The following is a 14,539-nucleotide window of genomic DNA, read 5'->3' on the forward strand; positions in this document are numbered from 1 at the left end:
CCCCATGTTCTCTTCCCTGACTTTTCCATAAAGATAGTATAATACAACTAACGGTCTCTTCCCTCACACCAGGGTACAAGGTGTAATCCTAGACTCTGACATGTCTTTTTAGCCCCCAAATTCTTAACATCTCTAAAATTATCCCCATTTTAACGAATGAAAACACCAAGCTGCTCAATCACTTCCTTGTTTTCTCTTGCTTTGACTATTGCAACTCCCTTATCTTAGGCCTATCTCTGCACAGGCTACCCCCTTCAATCCATGATGAATGCTGCTGCCAGACTTATCTACCTTACCAACCGTTCAGTGTCTGTCCTTTCTCTATGCCAATCACTCCACTGGCTTCTGATTGCCCAGCAAATTAAATTCAAACTACTAACAACAATATACAAAGACATTTACAATTCTGCTCTGAGCTACATCACCAATCTTGTCTCAAAATATCACCCAAACCATCCTCTCTCTCCTAAAAAGACCTCCAGCTTTCTAGCTTTCTTGTTTCCTCCTCCTATGCTCATCTCCGTGACTTCTCCAGAGCTTCCCCCATCCTTTGGAACACTCTATCACAATCTGTCCGGCTATCTCCTACTCTGGCCACCTGTAGTAAAAAAATCTGTATTTTGATGTTGAGTCAATGATTAGGCAGGGGTGTAAGCAGTGTTTTGGGATATTATAGTACTGAGTGTGGAGGTGTTAGTAGCATGGGGATATACTGTATATCGTTTTTATTTTATTTTTTTTATTTTGAGCTCTAAAAACTGATCTCTTCAGGGAAGGCTATTCTACCTCCACCTAACAACTGAACTTTTATTTCTTTCATCAGCTCATCTCTCACAGTTATTACCCTTTGTACCCTGTATTACCCTTTGTATTGTAGCTGTACCTTTTCCCTTTATATTGTAAACTGTGCAAACTGTTGTCACTATATAAATCCTGAATAATAATAATATCCGAAAAATGATAACATATGTCAAATATGTCACTTGGTTTATTATAAAGAGCTATTAGCAATCTGTATATTAGATTTAATGAGAATATCGAAAAAAATATACTGTCCCAACATCAAAATGAGTATTATAATGAATAATACATTTCCTATTAAAACATAAAAAGTATGGTAGACAGTGGTTTAGCCTTAGAAGTGTAGTTATAATTGACATTATATATCATACTCTCATAGGTACTATAAAACTATCTGTGTAGTGGCCTCAAATATATTTTTGCTACCCTAAAATGTCTAATATATAAATGCATATGGTGATGAAAGGTGTAATTGTTAATACTGTTCACAGATTCTGCGTTTATGCAAACTCAGAAGCCAGACAGAAAACTGGGCCGTCTACTCACACAATGAGCCACAGATGGCTAGTCAGATGGGATATATTAAAAATTATGAAAGAGTACTGACAGAAATGATCAGGGGACTTGGTCATCAAAGTAAGAAATGTTACAATAACATTTGAGATTCAGATGATTGGAGACTCTCTTCATTTGAAATCCTCCTCTCACCCATTTGGCCTTTATTTGGCTGAATAGGAGCAGAGTGGATAGTGTTCTTATAATGCAAGGTCTGTTTCAAAAGAGAAATGTTTACAGTAAGTATCTACTACAATCTTTTGGAGAAAACTTGCTGTGACCTACTGGTCAAAAGGGACTTTCATTGCCTTTTACTTTTAACCACTTCAGCCCTGGAAGGATTTAACCCCTTCCTGACCAGAACACTTTTTGTGATACGGCACTGCGTCAATTTAACTGACACTTGCATGGTCATGCGGCGTTGCACCCGAACAAAATTGATGTTCTTTTTTCCCACAAATAGAGTTTTCTTTTGGTGGTATTTGATCACCTCTGCGGTTTTATATTTTTTGAGCTATAAACACAAAAAAGCGTCAGTTTTGAAAAAAAAGCAATATTTTTAACTTTTTGCTATAATAAATATCCCCAAAAAATATATAAAAAAAACACATTTCTTTCTCATTTTAGGCCAATATGTATTCTTTTACATATTTTTGGTAAAAAAAATCGCAATAAGCGTATATTGATTGGTTTGCGCAAAAGTTATGGCGTCTACAAAATAGGGGATAGATTTATGGCATTTTTATTTTTTATTAGTAATGGCGGCGATCTGCGATTTTGATCATGATAGCGATATTATGGCAGACACATTGGACACTTTTGACACTATTTTGGGACCATTGTCATTTATACAGCGATCAGTGCTATAAAAATACACTGATTACTGTGTAAATGACACTGGCAGGGAAGGGGTTAAACACTAATGGGCGATCAAGGGGTTAAGCGTGTCCTAGGGAGTGATTCTAACTGTGGGGGATTGTCTCAGTAGAACATGACAGAGATCACACTGCTCCTGATGACAGGGAGCAGTAGATCCCTGTCATGTTGCTAGGCAGAACAGGGAAATGCCTTGTTTACATAGGCATCTCCCCATTCTGTCACTCCGTGACACGATTGTGGCCCCCGGTGGACATTGAGTCTGCGGGACCCAGGGGTATGGTCACGGGGTATGCGGCGGGCACGCGCTCCTACAATGCCGCAATTTAAAGGGGACGTACCTGTACGCCCATTTGCCCAGCCGTTGCCATTGTGTCGACGTATATCATCGTGCGCTAGTCGGCAAGGGGTTAATATTTTACAGGTTTGTAGTGTTAATAAACAGCTTTCATTTTTGCTCAGCCAAGTTACAACTTAAGTTTATTTTTCTTGGTGCCACAGACAAACAGGTATACCTGAATGTTGTTTTTATTTCATATGACACTGAGCATTAATAGTAAGTACAAATCACATAGACAAATGTTTCTGAAAGAATAGATTGTGGTCCTAAAATTTTGCTTTTCTGTTGTCTTTTGGCTTCTTGCACCATATGTTCAACACATATGGAGTCATCCCTACAACCTAAAGTGTACTTGAATTCATTGACTATATTAATAAATACTACTTCTTCCATTCTTTTATGATTTTTCTGTCATCATATATTTTCTGAAGACATGCTTGTTAGTCTCACACAGAAGCATGCTAATCAGGTAGTTAATCTTACGGCAAACCTGTCACTTGCATAAAGTTATCTGAGTAACAGAAAGACAGGCAGCTACATGTGACTTCACATAACTCATTTTATCTCTGCAGGACCCCGTGGTCCTGGAAATGGGAAGCACCCCATATGCTCTTGCATTCTTTAGCTCCAAAGGCTGTGCACTGCCACATCCTCCTTTGTTTCTCTCACCAAAAGGAAGGTGAAAATTGTTGGGTGTTGGCACAGCTCTGTCTTTCTGCAAAGCAGAGCACCCTAGGTTTGGTACTTGAGGGAAAAAATGAAGTACATTTAAAGCAACAGTAAACTTAAAATGCAGGTTAGTGTATTGGAACTAGCACAAGTGTGCCCCTTCCAAAATAGGAACATTTTTGCTTAATTACTATGGAAAACACCTGAATCTCGCTAATAAATAACCATAAAGATTATTACATGATCAATTGTGAATATGATGCATCCCGAACTAATTGGGTGAGATGAATACATTAAAAAATATCAGTGTATGTCTCTGTGATCACTAAAGATGGTACCTAAAACCAAATTGTATCACATTTGAAGAACAAATAATAAAAAAAGATCTCTCAATAGATTGTGAATAGTCCACCCGTGCAAAAACAAAAGTATATAAAAGTCCACATATAGGAGAATCTTCAACTGTTATGTGTTGAAGGATAATGGTCCACCACCAGTAAAGAAGAAGAAGGTTACTTCTTACCAGACATAGATGATCCCCCATTGCAGAGGATCATAGAAGGCATGTCAGCTGTAGTGGTAAGTGTATCTCCCGTGCTGGACTGCTGTGGCTGTACCTCAGATCGTCACACAAGGCAGATCGGTTCAGATGTAAACATGGCCGATCACACACGGACAAACCCATCCTGCTGGAAGAGAGCTCACAGACTGGAGGTGACGTCAGCGCGTCGTCCTGCTCCGCCCTACGCATTTCGTGATAGGTCACATCATCCAGGGGCATGGGCAGCGCGCTGTGTCACCTCCCTAAATACTGGAACACCAAGCCAAGCCTTGCTCTGAGCCGCTGTCCATTAATGAGCATCCAAGTTGCTCGATATAGACCGCGGGACCAAACGAGGAAGACCGGTGAATGGCAATAAAAAACAACCTTAATAAAACAGACAAAGTCCAGTTTGGTACACAAAAGCGTCTCGTATCACTTAAGGTAAACCATATATCTCACACAATATAAATAAAATTCTAAAGTACCTATGTAAATATGTCTGATAAAATTCAGCAAAGGCATCTAATGCTAATGGCATGCATAAAGAATACCTTATAATTAAAAAAATTAATAAAAACTTTGTGTTGACAAAAAGGCTCCTGATAAATATATCCTGGATACGCCACAGAACTGCCAATCCAAAGTTAATATATAATGCATATCATTGTCAGTCACAACTATAGACAAAATCGCGACTGACATATAAAACCTGATAAAGATCAACACACATGAGGTGTCTGGTCCGACTCAACATAATCTCATCTCAAAAGAAACTAAAATAACCAGCAGCCCTCACTGGCCTGATGGATTTAATTGTATGACAAACACCAAGGTGCTGCCAGATAAACTAAACCCGGAAGTCCAGAAATTTGGACAATTGGGACCACAGCCATAATGAAAATCACTGCCATCTAGTGGTAAAGATACAGAATACGCAGCGAAAAATCATTATGCTAAAGAAAAACCCTAATACTTTATTAATATCTAAAAAATACTTGGAACACCAAAGACTTTTTGCGTAACGACTCCTGAACTAAACACAAAAAGAGAAACAAACCATAACTGGTGCCACAAGCGTAAAAATATATAAATAAAAATAAAAATTACAAAAATAAAATAAAAAATATAAAAATATGAAATTGGGATTCATGGGACTCAATAGATGGAGGCTCAAAGCAACAGCACCCACTACCCCAAACAGCCAAGGACCATAGAGCAAGAAGAAGATCAGGAGTTATTAATGAAGGCATTCACGTCGGTATCGACATTGAGTCCAAATGGAACATAGGATTTGAGCCTATGGATCCAGGACATTTCACATTTAGAAATCTCTCTCACCAATGACCCGCCCCTCCAATGGGGTCTATATTTGTTAATGCCAATATATAATGTGTTGGAGGGGGTCTCTCCTATGTGCCTCATCATAATGCCTTGATACAGGGTGTTTGTCAAAACCCCGTCTGATATTATTTATATGTTCAGTCAGTTGAACCTTTAGTGCCCTTTTGCTCCTCCCCACGTACTGTAAGCCACATGGACACTGTATGAGGTAGACCACACCTTCAGATGAACAGGTTATAAATGGTTCTACCTCATACATCGGTGAGGTGCTAGTGGAAGTGAACTGACTAATTTTTCTGTCCCTACATCTATTGACGGTACAGACCTGACATTTTTTACATCTATGGTAACCCGTAAGATTGTGAAAAAAATTTCTATTCAGACTTGGTGGATCTTGGACCGTGGGGGCAATCCTATTCCCAAGCAAGGATGCTCCTTTGAACACAACCTGGGGATTTTTTGGCAGTATGGTTCCAAGAACCTGATCACTAGTTAGGATGTGCCAATGTTTACGAATCAAACTCTTGACACTCCTATGTTGTGTTGAAAACGTTGTGATAAATTACTATGGCCTTAAAAAAGCTTCAAATTAAAGGGCAATTGGAGCTTCTTATATTATTAATAATATATACTCAGGCTGAATAAACAGTAGTAACTTTAGGCTTCATTTTTATTTTTAACAGTGCTAATTGTTGCAACAGGGGTTAAAATAGGCTATGTTAGCATCATGGCAGAGCAATTTGTGTTAAGTAAAGGTCAGACTCTCTCTGCCACTAGCACAGGGTATTTTAATCTTTGCTACAGCAAAATACTATTAAAAAATAAAAATAAGCCCACAACTAGTGTTAATGCAGCTTGATTGTATTACAGTAATAATCAAAGAAGGCAAGTTGAAAGAGACAGTTGGGTGTTCAAGAAAGCAAAACCATATTTAGAAATGCACCTTGGTTAGGTGGGGTAAGAGGGGGGCTAACAGTGAAAGGAATTAATGCCTGACATCAGTGTGGGGAAAAAAGACATCATGGTAAAATGCATTGGTGTCAGTGGTAGGAAAAAATGCTGCTGCATCAGTGTCAGTGTAGTACACTAGAAATTGTGAATAGAGGCTGATTTATAGCTGTGGAGCATAAAATTAAGGATCATATGCAAACTTTGGGGGTATTCTAAGTGCGTTTGGAACTAAGAGAATTAGTGGGACTGCCTGGGGGTGCTATGTATATTGGAGCTATGATATGAGGAAGCTGGAGTGCTATGCAGGAAGGGATGGAACAAGGATAACTTGGTAAAGAGAGGCTGAAAATAAGAAAATGTAAAAAGGGACCAGTGTGATAGAAGATAAATAGCTGTAAACAATGTTTAAGGTTATGTGAAGGTGATGACAATAGGGAATATACAGTGTTTTTTTTTTTCCAAAAGAATATACAGCTCATTGTGTAGTCCTGATCCACATAGCCAGCTGTGTGGGGTGCTGCTGTGGGGTGCTGGTGTGGGGTGCTGCTGCTGTCTCACTAGCTGCAGGAGTTTTAATATACTGGATTTGGATGAGCACTGCTGTTCTCCACATTAAATGAATGTTAGAGAAGAGCAGTTTTCTGTCTCCAACTGCCTTTTCTTAGAATAAAATTGCAACAGTTTGTTTGTTGTTTAGGGTGATAGAGAACAGAACATCTAAGATTCTGGTTCACCCAGGCATGTTGCTTTATAGAAGGTTGTGCTCAGATTTTAGATCACTTTTTATTTTTGAAACATCATGAAACCGGTATATAAAATATATAATGCTATGGAACTTGTGGAGAGTCAGCTTGTGGCAAAGTCAAAAGTATTTGTAGAGGGCAGGTACTTCTCTTACAGCCCTGCTTATTAAACATATGAACAGAGAGAGGAGGGTTTGTTGGTGTCTACATAGAAGAGACCTGTGTGCAGCCTGAAGCTCACTGAAAGACTCGCTTGAATGACACATACCTGGTTGGTCAGCATACCTTTCTTTTGGATTTTGAATATGTGTTGAAGCTAAGCACACTTGTGCTTCTGTGTTAAAACTGTGTATTACTTTGTTAAGAAGCTATACCTATTATGTTTGAGTTGAAGCTGAAGACAAAGCCTGTTGTTTTCGTTTGCTGACAAACAAAGCAGAATTTATTTTTCTGAACTGTTTGATGAATGCCTGTTTCCCCTCTGATCCTGAGGGACAGGCATGCATCTGCCATAACATATAGACACAAACTTCTATTAAAGTATTAAAACAATTTAAAGCTGAACTCCAGTCCTACCTTTTATTCTGTAATCTGTAGCAAGTCCTCTCCTGTGTTGAAATGGATTACTGTAAATTCCCAGCAAACTTACATCTTCACAATATTTCCGTTCCTAAATCAACTTTTCTCCAGATTTTACTGTTGTTGGTCCTCTTCTTACAGCTATTAGCTTTTTCTGCTTTAATCATTATTTTGCTGCACATTATATGAATAAACACATTCCTAGCATCTTATTAGATGTGCATGTTCAAGTGAGCAATAATCAGACTGCACAGCTAAATTCTGAAACACCAAGGTATGTGCATGCCCAGGTAACCAATCAGCAGAGGGCACACGTTAAGTCTGAAGCACCCAGTAGCTTCTGCATGCACATCTAAAGGAATGCTGGAATGTGTTCTTTCATCTAATGTTTTTGAAAAAAAGATCCAAAGCAAAGCAAGCAAAGTGCTGTCATGTTAACAATAGCCTGCTGGCTGCTCCCACTGCAGAGCAACAGACAGATCCACTGATAACATTACTGAATCTAAAAAAGTTTACTTGAAAGCAAACTTTTTTGACTCAGAAAATTTAGTTGGATGTTGACTGGGGAGAGAGATAAGTAAACACTACACTTCAGCATTAAGATAATTTTCTTTTCTGTTATGAATACAATTTTTAATGTTACTGGGTCGATACATTTTCGTAAAGGGAGGTATTTTTCTTTGAAGACCATTTTAAGGGATTTGAAATAAACAATATAATAAAAAATACATCACACACATTGTGAACTGCTTATGTAATAATAAATGAACAACACCCTTGGACTTGTTCTTATTATAATTACAAATATTAGTATTTCACATCAAAAAACCATTGTAACATTGTCTCCTAATGTCACAGGCACGAGTATTTAAGCTGCTAAAACAATGTAAATGTCATGATTTCATTACTACAAGAATATCCTTCCAACCAAAAATCTTAGTTTTGCTCAAATACACCAATTTTCTTTCTTCATTTCATGACACTAATCATTTTAGTTGACCGGTGTTTCTCTGTGTGATTGATCTTTGGTATTTTTCTGCCTCACATGGGATGATGCAATCAGCCTGCTATTGTTAAAGCTGAACCTGAAAGTTTGGCTTGTGGTGAGTCTGACCTTTTGCTGCTAGCAGAGAATTATAACAGCATAATTATATGATCTCAGCGCCAGCGATCCTTGCCCTGTAGCCTTTAATGTTTTACATTTAGCTCCTACTAGTTGAAGTAAGAAATGTACAGCATTTTCTATCATACTATTTTATAGCATAGCTAGCAAAAGTGTACCCATTTATGCACCTGGGAGATCAAAGGGTGTAACGAAATCTGCAATGCATGTGACATGAACTATCATTATAAAATCCACTGTGAAGGAAACACTACAGTTTGGAACAGGGAGCAGTGGGTGTAACAAGAGAGTTAAAACTGTATACCTTGCCTTAACTTACCTGGATTGCTAGCATACTTCATTCTCAGGGCAGGAACAATCAATGCAAAAAAGGGATGGTATTATTTATGACATTCTTCACTTCTCTCTAGCTCTATGCCATGTCCTTTAGAGCAGTGGCCATTTTGTCAGTGTTTTGTTTGTGTTTGTTACAGCAGTACATACTCTATGGAAAAAATGGTAACTGCATGTCTAGGACCTTATGATTGCTTAGTAACAGGAACTCTGTTCTAGATGCTTTTTTAAAGGGAGTCCCTAAATTTCCAATGAAAAAATATATCTTGGCAATCCGCAAGGCAGCTACAACTACATATTCCTCTACAGCCTGTCTGCTTTATATACTAAAAGAGTTGGGGTATGCATACAAGGGTGTTCTACTATGTTTCCATCTCAATTTCCCCTGGGTTGACTGGGGCTTACTTGGTTGAACTTGATTTTCAATTTGAACCAAGCATCTATATAGGGTGTAGAATGCTGTCGACGCCAGCATAAGATGCAAGTAAGTATGACAGGTCCTGTCTGGAACTCAAACTGTGCATCCTCAACTTCTGCATTGGTTTCAGACAAAAAAATGTAATGTGACCAAGCTCAGAAGCCCTGTTAGCAGTGGAATCTGACACATGAACACTTTATTACTTGATTATGCTCTTACATGATTAACCTGGCTCTTAACTGTCACCACCCTCCTTTCCTCCAAAAGATGCAAGTAATTATGGGCAATACATTTGGCATTTCAGGTGTTAGTCCTATTTTCTAAACCTTGAAATGTGGTGCACCATGTAATGAAAAGACATGAAAAAGTTAGTTACCCTATATTTTCAATGTCTATTGGTTCTAGAGAAGTCTCTGCATTGTGGTACCTACCTATTATAAAGCAAAGTCAGACAAACTGGGCTCATGTGCATGGAAAGAGATTCTTTTTTTCACTCAAATGTTTTATCAGAGCTCTGCTATACCTTCTGGGTAAACAGTGCAAACGTTTATAAAGGTATCACATTTATACTCCCACATTATTCCTAATGACTGCAGAAGCAGAAACAGCCACATTCATGGAAGGGTAGGTAAAGAGTATGTACCTATTATTTAGCACTGAGGTCAAGCAATATTTTTTGAATGAGTTACAAATAAAGGTCTACAATGATACTGCGTGGTGTGATGTGCTAGTAAAGTTGCATATCATTTCAAGTTTTTAGTTGTTACTACAAAACATGCAGATCCAGCATGCTGCATATACAGTAATAATGCTACAACACTGATACATTAAGGCAATAACACATAGGGGGCAATTTACTAAAACATGTATGAAAATTGTTAAAGTGGACCTTGCACTAAAACAGCAAGGTCAACTTATTTAGTGTGCACCCCTCTGTTAAAAAACTGCATTATACTGTAAAAAGTGTACTTCTGCCCATGGTGCTCTAGATGCATTTGACATTAACATCCTTCAGGCAAATTCTCAGAGAAAGTTGAATATCCCAAAGTTAAGAAGGTGAACCTACCCTTTGCTGCAGCTTCTTCTCGAGACATCTGAGCTATTCAGCACTCCAGGCGATCTCATCATCAAGATACATTTATTTTAAAAGCACAGTCAGGGTGGGAAAAAAAATGTTAAATAATTTATCAAAAAGTTGTAATACACCTTGTAGTACATTACCCCCTAATGTGCAGATTTGTCTGTGTGCTTTCTGTGTTTTTGTCAGCCATCTGACATTTTAGTTTTCATGTACAGACATGTGCTTGTGTTTGTTTTTTATTTTGCTTCTTTTTTTTAAATTTTATTTTAACCCAACTGGACAGCAGAGGAATAAATGGCATCTATTAATTATCTTACAGACTGGACTAGACTATTAGACTGTGGAACCTGTACACCAAAAAGTAAGCTTCGCTTTCCAATAAATTTTCTATCTTCATTTCTAACATGCTTTGAATAACAGTTTAGTACATGCATAATTTCCTCACCACTAATCTGGCATAGTGTATGTCTTGATCATCTCATTTATAACCTACCATTCCATTGCTTGACTTAATCTTGTGTACAGTAAGGATGATGATTTACTGAAAGCTTAAGTTTTACTCACCTCATTGTACATTAAACAACCAACAGAATTAAAACAAAGTATTAAAAGTAAAGAGACAAACTGTTAATCTGGATTGGTGACTAAGCAGAAGATTTGCTGAGCTGATGTAAAACCTGCTTGAGCAAATCACTCATTATGTGTTAAAAAGGGAGAGCAATTGTTAATAAAATGTGTTGCTTAGATTATATGTTGCTAGATACTATTACTAGACATCAAACGTATTAACAAATTTTAATTAAACATTTTTTGTTGATCTAAAAGAGTCCTTAATAACTACTGGGGACAATTTGCAGGCTCCAAAAAACAACTAGGGATGGACAATCTGCCCAGGCTCATTTTGCAGAGGGTTTGTCAAATCTATTTCAAATTTGCAAAACTTGAATGTAGCAGTGAATCCTGTAGAAGTCTATGACGAAGAATCATGATACTGAATTCTGGCCATTTTCAAGGCTAATAGTCAATTATCCATAATTTTTAGTTTATGCTAGGTTAAAAAATTGGATTAAGGTTTAGTGTTTATGAGTTAATTTTATGGGGAGGTACATTTTATTTTATTCTATTTTGCAAAGGATTTTTTTTATTTTGGGGTGTGCATTATAAATTTGTTGATGATGACAAAGTAGTTAAGTAGTAGTGTGCACCAAATCAACACATAAGTTTCCCCCTATTGTCATAGCTGGCATTAAATTATAGCCAATCACTTATAATAAAAATGCCAGGCAGTGAGAGGCACACATGAGGTAGTAGGGGTAAGCAAGCTCTGCAGTCAGAGCAATGGTCTGGCCACACTATCAGGGGACAGGGCATATTTGCCTTCTTTATCTTTAAGTGGTAATGCTATACAGCCACAGCACATGCAGGAGATATTGGGTTCCCTGACAAAGCCTTCTCCTCTACCTCTTCCCAGGTTCAGAGCAGCCAGTTATTCTCAACTGCTGCTAATGCATCTTCTTTATCCTCCTCTTCTGCTAATCCCACCACAGCTCTGTAAATGCTCAATGAAGAGACAGCAGGAGTATTTAATCACATGATCACTGACTTGCTGCAGGGGAATTTTGGTTATGCTCAAGTATTCCTCCTTTTATAAATAGAGGATGAGGAAGTTAACACCATAATCATAGAGGGAGGGTACATCAAACAAGGAGCAACAAGAGGCAGGGATGTTCCACCAGCTGTAACTTACTGCAAAATAGTCTCCAGTAATAAGCAGGGAGAAAGATGGCAGATTATCCATGGGTTCCACTGATTAGAGAGGATGAAAGTTTTGAGGCAAAACAGCAGCGAGAGAGAGAAAGAGAATCACATATGAAAAACTTTCTCCTCTTAAATTTAATGCAAAGTTCTTGGCCTGGGCTGTCCCACCTTAAAGTATTTTTTTTCCTTGTAGGACCAGTTTATATTGCTGCCCCTGCCTATGTTCTCTTGAATTGGACAGGTATAGCAATACAAACTGGGCAAAAATTGTGGAAATGTGGATGGATGCTGCAAATGGGACCCAATTGGATTTTGGGAGTGAAGCATAACATGACCACAACTTTAAGCAGGCCATAGGTAGACTGAAATTTGGCTGATTCCTGAAGAATTTCAATCCATCTATGGGCAGGCTTATTGTACTGAAGTTGTTCTATAGATTGACTTCAGTACAACTAGCCTGTCAGGTTTTTTCGTTCAATCACTGGGGCTGTAGCCGCCGGCAGTGATCATTGTATTCTGACGACAGGGAGACCCCCTGCTGTGAGAATACAATAGCACAGCAGGAGGGATTCCCTCATCAACACTGACTGTTGATTGAACCCATGATTGAAGAAAAGAAAATTGCATATTCTATGGCAAGCCTTAGTTAAGTAAAGTTAGGTTAAGCAATTAACTAGAGGGGGTGGGAGAGAGGTTGGTAAGAATTTGCCTGAAGATGTCCTTTAATGGTTTCAGAGATAATACACTTGAATTTCTAGTTTGGCAAAACGCCTGCTTTGTGTGTGTTTCCAAATTGTAACCTATTCTATCTCATCATGTTGATGCACTGTCCTATTGGCAATCGACTTACACCCAACAATGCTTAAGAGTTATAGCTCTGATATTTAAAAAAAATTAATACATGGGAATATGGCAGGGTGTTTTCGTGCACTTGGGTTGAGCGTGTGGTATTTTAGATGCACAGTGTTTTTACATTTCTTTTTAAGACTGTAGCAAGGTGCTGTGAAAAGCAGGCAGCTCTTGAACAGATTGTCATTAACAACTGCCCGGTGTGCTCTTATCACCCCAAGCTAAAGCTTTGTATCTAAAAAAAATTTAAAAAACAATTTGCAATTAAAAATCTGTCTGGTAATCTCTTCTTGTGGACAGATATTGGTCCTTAAAAGGATAGTTGGGAGTACTGATCTGTGCATATAAGAAAACACCCCAGCTGTTCAATTTAAAGAACTCAATAATAAATTGTTAAAGTAGATGTAAGCCCAACTACTAACATTTTATATGAAGCTTCAACATGATAATATGACTTAGAAAGTCTATTTTAATTTAATTTCTAACTTTCATGAAAAAATGGCTGCTGATACTGATATAAAGGTCCTTGTTTTAATTATTCTTGTGCCCTTTGTCCCTGTCTCCCAAAGTAAACTAAAAGACAAGGTATAGCCACTGTTGTCACCATTTAAAGTTGAACTCCAGCCTTACTTTCAGTCTTGAACAGTCATACAGGCTCCTTTCCTCTACTGAAATTGGTTACTCTGATTCCACTGCACATTGTGAGTTTTTCAGAGTGTGCATTAAAAGCTGTAGTATGTCAGGTAGAGCTTTTCTCATTTACAGGCTGGAGAACATCCAACATTATCTAGCCTTTTCTCCCCATCCTTGCTGTCCCTGGCCCACCACTTTCACTCATTGGATTTCAGCTCTTTCAATCATTGACTCTCAGATTCACACGTGGGCATTACCTAGGCTGTTCAGCATGCAAATACAGCCTGCCGAGGAATGCTCACTTTTCCGGACTGACAGCCACCCATCAAGACATTTTGATATTTTCATAATGCCTCTGAGGAGTAAACCCACTGCTTGCATTAGGGCTGCATTAGGGTTCTTGGAGGAGTACTAAGGCAGGGTGTTATGATGTTTTCGGGAGCTATGCACAGCACTCTATAAGCTTCTCCCACCAGTCATGATCTACTTGCTTTGCAAGGAGAAACACAGAAAACCAATGATGATGTTACTGTACCTAGAATAAAGTATGTAATGACAATAGAAATGTTTTATTTAAATATTTTATTAGCGTGTTGATGAGTGTGTCTGAAGTAAAAAGAAATGCAAATATAATCATATTAAACTTCAGCTTAAAGAGACCTTGGATATAAACAAATACAGCCAGCAACAATTAGGAAATATGCCATGTGAGAAAAACACATGCAACCTTTTATCATTGTAGTGCATAAGAAAGGGAGAGGCTGCAAAGTGGCTGCAGGACATCAACAGCATTAAGATATAACAAAGGATGAAAAAGGTAAAAACCCTTCAAGCCCCTACCTCTAGTTTTATAAAATACACAGCATTTTGCTACCTATATGTAATTCAACCAGGGTTTCCTACATAACATTCAGTGCTTACATGCCCTACACTAATCACTCCCTA

The 14,539-nt window shown here is 38.1% G+C and overlaps 1 protein-coding gene across 9 annotated transcripts in view; it reads left to right on the forward strand.

The window, feature by feature from the left end:
- TENM1 (teneurin transmembrane protein 1) overlaps positions 1–14,539 on the forward strand; it is a 1,380,190-nt gene that overhangs the window by 538,550 nt on the left and 827,101 nt on the right. For 6 of the 9 annotated variants that reach the window (XM_073599409.1, XM_073599407.1, XM_073599406.1 and 3 more), the window contains one exon: positions 10,674–10,715. The exons of the other annotated variants lie outside the window; for them this stretch is intronic. In XM_073599409.1, the coding sequence (XP_073455510.1) occupies positions 10,674–10,715 (42 nt within the window). The remainder of the gene's footprint in view (positions 1–10,673; positions 10,716–14,539) is intronic. 9 annotated transcript variants of the gene reach the window in all.

Source organism: Aquarana catesbeiana, linkage group LG09, assembly GCF_042186555.1.
Source record: "Aquarana catesbeiana isolate 2022-GZ linkage group LG09, ASM4218655v1, whole genome shotgun sequence".
NCBI lineage: Eukaryota > Metazoa > Chordata > Amphibia > Anura > Ranidae > Aquarana > Aquarana catesbeiana.